We start from the raw sequence: 6,000 nt of genomic DNA on the forward strand, positions 1-6,000 counted from the left end.
ATTATCTGAACCGCTTATCCTGCTCTCAGGGTTGTGGGGATGCTGGAACCTATTCCAGCAGTCATTGGGCGGCAGGGGGGGAGACACCCTGGACAGGCTGCCAGACCATCACAGGGCCCACACACACACACACACACACATATTCATACCTAGGGACAATTTTAGTACGGCCAATTCACCTGACCTACATGTCTTTGGACTGTGGAAGGAAACCGGAGCCCCTGGAGGAAACCCACGCAGACACGGGGAGAACATGCAAACTCCACATAGAGGATGACCCGGGATGACCCCCAAGGTTGGACTACCCTGGGGCTCGAACCCAGGAACTTCTTGCTGTGAGGCGATCGCGCTAACCACTGCGCCACTGTCGCCATTAGATCTAAATGTTAATTTAAATGTGTATCTATCACAGTTTAAATCCAAATCCCAAGATAAAGACATATTGCACAGCACTAAGTGTATCCAACTGCATGGTAACATTGAGAGCAGACCTTTGTGCTCTCTATTCAGGGGTGTGAACAGTAACTGATAGCTACCTCCTCATTGATGATGGTGGCATTGCTGAGAGACCTCAGCGCCGAGGTGATCTTTCTCCCAAGATCTGCTAAAACCATTTTGGCAATCCAAAACAGACCTGGAAGACACTGCAAGTCAGTTAAATATCATATTACTTGGCTAATAGCATAGATCTATGAAAATCTTATACACATGGTGTACTTATAAGCACCCACTCAAATACACCACAGTAGGAAGGATACTTAATTAGGCTTCATCATAGACTATATAGCCACTTTATCTAACAACAACAAAATCAAAGCTAAATAGTTAGACGGCATCCACTCACAGGAGGGGTTGTGAAGATCAGGGCCTCTGTGGTTGTGATGCTGATGGGGAAGCCCCGAGGATGACCGGCTCTGCTCACCAGTTCAACATACAACGATTTCCTTTAGAGAGGAGAAAGTTAAAGTAAAATGACTTATTTCTACCAGAGCCGGTTAAAAGAACATACATGTGGCGACAGTCCTGATAACACAGTTAACTGTGGCATTTTTAAACTGAAATCTGTTGTTTATAGTTTAGCTTCTACGTCATCAACATATCTCTCATCCCGACCTCCACTCCCATGTAGAGCCGCTAAAGCGCTTCTCTCTTCCCGATGAAAATACACCGACGTGCTTCAGGAAATGCAGCTCCACGTCATTAACATTTCAGAGAAAAGGAAATTAAAACAATTGCATGCAACAATAAAACGGCCGTTCAAAGGTGCTTTCAAATCGAAAGAAAATAAAAGTAAAAAAGTTAAAACACACAAGATAAGAAAAGTAAAACTGACAACAAAGGCGTTATGTCAAAAGGGACTGTGGGAGGCTTGTTGGGCAGCCCGAGCGGTGATGGGAGCGCAGCGTCGCTGGGTTCAGCGGAGCGGCGCAGCGGCTCTGCTAGCTAACGGTAGCCTGCTCAGCTCGTCTCCGCTCAGCGCCTCTCTCAGCCTGCTAGCTTAGCTTAGCTTAGCAAGCAGGCTAGCTCCGTTCGCTCTCGACAGAACTGCCCTCAGGACAAGCTGCGCACTCCGTCACACGGGCGCGACATGCAGCGTTCCCACACGTGTGACACGTGTTTTACACATTTATCACGGCGTCTTCCACCCCCGTTAAACAGAGCTGCGCTTCTTCAGCTTACCTTCCACAGCCAGGCGACGTCAAGCAAACACACACAGCGCTCAGTGGTACGTCATCCAAACACACGTCACCCGGAAGCAAAACAAGACCGTTTCCGGGGTCCGGGTCACTTCCCGGTGGCTTTTACAGGTCCGCTCAGTCTAACAACGGGGTGGCGAGTCATTCGATACACGTGTACGTGTATCGGAGAAACGTGTGCTTCAAAACAATACACTGCAAAAACGCCGTAAATTTAAAAAGAAATACGTTTCGTGGTCACTTTTATCGCAAACGATTGATTGCCACGTGCACCTTAATTGCGGAACGCGTTCGTGCTCCCTGCGCTGGTATGAAAGGTGGAGCGTCCACAGCTGGGACACCCCGAGCTGGGACAGCCTGAGCTGGGACACCCCGAGCTGGGACACCCCGAGCTGGGACAGCCTGAGCTGGGACACCCCGAGCTGGGACAGCCCGAGCTGGGACACCCCGAGGTGGGACAGCCCGAGCTGGGACAGCCTGAGCTGGGACACCCCGAGGTGGGACACCCCGAGCTGGGACACCCGCACCTCCGCTAGACGTCTGTTCACCGCCGTCAGCACGATGAACTTTGCAGACGCCAAGGCTCAGGTCCAGCGGCTGCTCTCCACCGTGAGCCCAGAAGACCTCCCCAAGCTCATCGACTGGATGAAAAACACAGGTATGCTGGACTTGTAGCTGCTCTGCCAAAGAGTAAAACTTGAGCGTTGTCTTTACGAGTGAATCTTCGAAAACTCTGAAAAACTGTTTGACCATGCATTTTAATTAGCGGGGGGGGGCATGTCAATCTAAAGTCTTGGATTCGTTTCACATTACTTTCGTTTCGTTAAACTGTTGGGCAGTATTCTCTGTAACAAGAAGACATGACATAGTGAGCATAACTCTGTCTCTGCTGTAATGACTCCCCACATAACCAAATAGCTTGGACCCATCTGCAGACATTTTCTGGTGTGTGTCTCATGCTGCAGATGAGTTGGAGGATTATTTGGTGGACAACCAGAGAGTGATTCTACAGAGCATCTCAGAAGACCTGCGGACACGCCTCCCTGTGGATGCCATGTTCTCCTCTGAGACCGCAGCCATCCACAACGTAATCACGTCCTCCGTCCGTCCCAGTCTGTCAAACAGCTGAGTCAAATGTATTAGTCACGTGTCAGTCGTAAACGGGTTTGTTAGGGTTTTATGGTGTGCAAGAGATTTCCAAACACAAACGTGTGTGTGTGTGCGAGAGAGAGTCAAGTCAGGTCAATTTTATTTGTATAGCCCATTATCACAAATAACAAATTTTCCTCAGTGGGCTTGACAGCAACACAACATCCTGACCTTAGACCCTCTCATCAGATAAGGAACAACTCCCTACAAAAAACCTTTAACAGGGAGAAAAAAATAGGAAGAAACCTCAGGGAGAGCACCATAGGAGGGATCTCTCTCCCAAGACGGACAACATGCAATGGATGTTGTGTTTACACAATTTACATAATGCAACATTGAAGGAGGATAACACAATTATAAGGGAATTATAAAATATATGAAGAACATGATGAGCAGGGTGTGCTCCAATTATCGAGGCATCGCACTGCTCAGCCTCCCTGGGAAAGTCTACTCTAGGGTGATGGAAAGGAGGCTCCGACCGATTGTTGAACCTCGGAACCAGGAGGAACAATACAGATCCAATCCTGGCCGTGGAACAACGGACCAACTCTTTACCCTTGCGGAAGTGCTGAGGGGGGCATGGGAGTTTGACCAGCCAGTCTACTTGTGTTTTGTGGACTTGGAGAAGGCTTACGACCGTGCACCCCGGGGCACTATGGGGGGGGGGGGTACTGCGGGAGTATGGGGTACCGGGGCAGTTGCTACAAGCCATCCGGTCCTTGTATACCCAAAGTGAGAGCTGTGTCCACATTCTCGGCACAAAGTCAAACACATTTTCGGTGGGAGTCGGACTCCGCCAAGGTTGTCCTTTGTCTCCGATTCTGTTTGTGATATTCATGGACAGGATCTCCAGGCGCAGCCAAGGTGAGGAGTGTGTCTGTTTTGGGAACCTCAGAATTGCATCTCTGCTCTTTGCAGATGGTGTGGTTTTGTTGGCTTCATCAGAACGCGACCTCCAGCGCACTGGGGCGGTTTGCAGCCGAGTGTGAAATGGCCGGGATGAGAGTCAGCACCTCCAATCTGAGGCCATGGTTCTCTACCAGAAATGGTGGATTTCTCCCTCCAGGTTGGAGATGAGTTATTGCCTCAAGTGAAGGAGTTCAAGTATCTCAGGGTCTTGTTCATGAGTGAGGGTAGGATGGAGCGGGAGATTGACAGGTGGATTGGTGCAGCATCAGCAGTAATGTGGACGTTGTACCGGACCGTTGTGGTGAAGAGGGAGCTGAGCCAGAAGGCAAAGCTCTCAATTTACCAGTCAGTCTTGATTCCAACCCTCACCTATGGTCATGAGCTTTGGGTAGTGACCGAAAGGGTGAGATGGCGGATACAAGCGGCTGAAATGAGTTTCCTCCGTAGGGTGTCTGGGCTCAGCCTTAGAGATAGGGTGAGGAGCTCAGACATCCAGAGGGAGCTCGGAGTAGAGCCGCTGCTCCTTCACGTCGAAAGGAGCCAGTTGAGGTGGTTCGGGCATCTGATTGAGATGCCTCCTGGACACCTTCCTTTGGAGGTTTTCCGGATACATCCAACTTGGGGGAGACCCCGTGGTAGACCCAGAACTCGCTGGAGGGACTACATGTCCAATCTAGCCTGGGAATGCCTTTGGATCCCCCAGGAGGAGCTGGAGGGTGTTGCTGGTGAGAGGGAGGTCTGGAGTGCCTACTTAGCTTGCTGCCACCGCGACCCGACCCCGGAGAAGCGGCTGATGATTAGATGAGAGATGATAAGTAGGATACCAAGCAGTGTCCAGTCGCCACCGGAACAGCCCAGGATCCGAGCCACACGACCAGCACCACCATGTAAAAATATATATATATATATATATATATTCACACATCTTAGTGAGAGAAAGATATAACATTAAAACAGGATAAGAAAACTATATGGATTTATGAGATTAGAAAAGAAAATATGATGAGGGAGATACCAAGCAGTGTCCAGGTGGCAACCACCATCACCATGGAGACCTGGGAGGAGGACAACCTGCACATGCACACAAGGGAGACTCACATCACACCAGTCAAACACAGAAGAAGAGAAAGGAGAAGACATCATTCAGAGAGAGAGAAAAGACATGAGAGAATAGAACAGTTTGCAGTAGTCAATAATCTATACTCTAGAATCTGTACTCTATAATCTATACTCTAGAATTACACGCTATAATCTTGTCGGCAGAACAGTGGTTGGTAAATTCATTGAGACAGAAAACCGACCCACCATGCAGTACAGGTTGTGAGACACTCAATTTAAAGGCAACTAATTGTAAGCCAAGGCAAAAAGATGAGTTTTAAGTTTGGATTTAAAGACTCAACAGACTCCGATTGTCTGATGGCAGCAGCCAGGTTATTCCACAACAATGGAGCCCAATAGGAAAAGGCCCTGCTGCCACCAGCTGACCTCTTTTTAACTTTGGGTACACACAGGAGCCCTGTATTTTGAGAACGAAGAGCTCGAGATGACATGTAAGGTTTAAGGAGATCAGACAGGTAGGATGGGGCAAGTCCATTTAGGATTTTATAAGTCAGCAGAAGCACCTTGTATTCTGATCTAACATGGATAGGAAGCCAATGAAGGGAGGCGATAATTGGTGTAATATGGTCAAATTTCCTAGATTTAGTTAGGATTCTAGCAGCAGCCTTCTGAACCATCTGAAGACTTTCAGTACTAGAATGTGGCAGACCTGAGAACAGAACATTACAGTAATCAAGTCTGGATGAAACACATGCATGTATTAGAGTCTCTGCATCAGCCATGGAGAGAAAAGACCGAATTTTAGCTATATGTAAATGAAAAAGGCAGTCTTGATGATTTCTTTAATGTGCTTATCAAAGGAAAGGCTGGGATCAAACGTAACACCAAGATTTTTGGCTGCCACACTTTGTGAAACCACAGAGTTGTCGATTGTTATCGTTACTTTATCAAATTGGTGTCTGTGTCTAGCAGGGCCAATGACCAGCATCTCGGTTTTATCTGAATTTAAAAGCAGAAAGTTAAGTGACATCCAGTTTTTCACAGCAGCCAAGCAGGCCTCTAGGTTAGTGATTTGAGTATGATCATCAGCCCTTATATCAGCATAGCAATGGACATTTGAGTATGGTCATCAGCCAGATCATCAGAGAGAGAGAGATTTTTTTTTAACAAGAATTTAATTTTTTTT

General features: G+C 48.0%; 2 protein-coding genes across 4 annotated transcripts in view; one reads left to right on the forward strand and one right to left on the reverse strand.

Annotated features, from left to right (window-relative positions):
- srp54 (signal recognition particle 54) overlaps positions 1-1,741 on the reverse strand; it is a 50,568-nt gene extending 48,827 nt beyond the window's left edge. Inside the window, exons 1-3 of one of the 2 annotated variants that reach the window (XM_056295865.1) lie at positions 1,681-1,741; positions 845-944; positions 537-634 (exon numbers count right to left, since the gene is read on the reverse strand). In XM_056295865.1, coding sequence (XP_056151840.1) covers positions 537-614 — 78 coding nt within the window. In that variant the 5' untranslated portion in view covers positions 615-634; positions 845-944; positions 1,681-1,741. Of the gene's footprint in view, positions 1-536; positions 645-844; positions 945-1,680 lie in introns of both variants that reach the window. The other variant, XM_056295866.1, reaches the window with a different exon arrangement.
- Positions 1,742-1,763: 22 nt separating this feature from the next.
- zgc:109986 (uncharacterized protein LOC553566 homolog) overlaps positions 1,764-6,000 on the forward strand; it is a 13,851-nt gene continuing 9,614 nt past the window's right edge. Inside the window, exons 1-2 of one of the 2 annotated variants that reach the window (XM_056295868.1) lie at positions 1,764-2,355; positions 2,663-2,784. In XM_056295868.1, the coding sequence (XP_056151843.1) occupies positions 2,259-2,355; positions 2,663-2,784 (219 nt within the window). In that variant the 5' untranslated portion in view covers positions 1,764-2,258. The remainder of the gene's footprint in view (positions 2,356-2,662; positions 2,785-6,000) is intronic. The other variant, XM_056295867.1, reaches the window with a different exon arrangement.

The sequence above is a fragment of the Lampris incognitus genome, chromosome 16, assembly GCF_029633865.1.
Source record: "Lampris incognitus isolate fLamInc1 chromosome 16, fLamInc1.hap2, whole genome shotgun sequence".
Classification (NCBI taxonomy): Eukaryota; Metazoa; Chordata; class Actinopteri; order Lampriformes; family Lampridae; genus Lampris; species Lampris incognitus.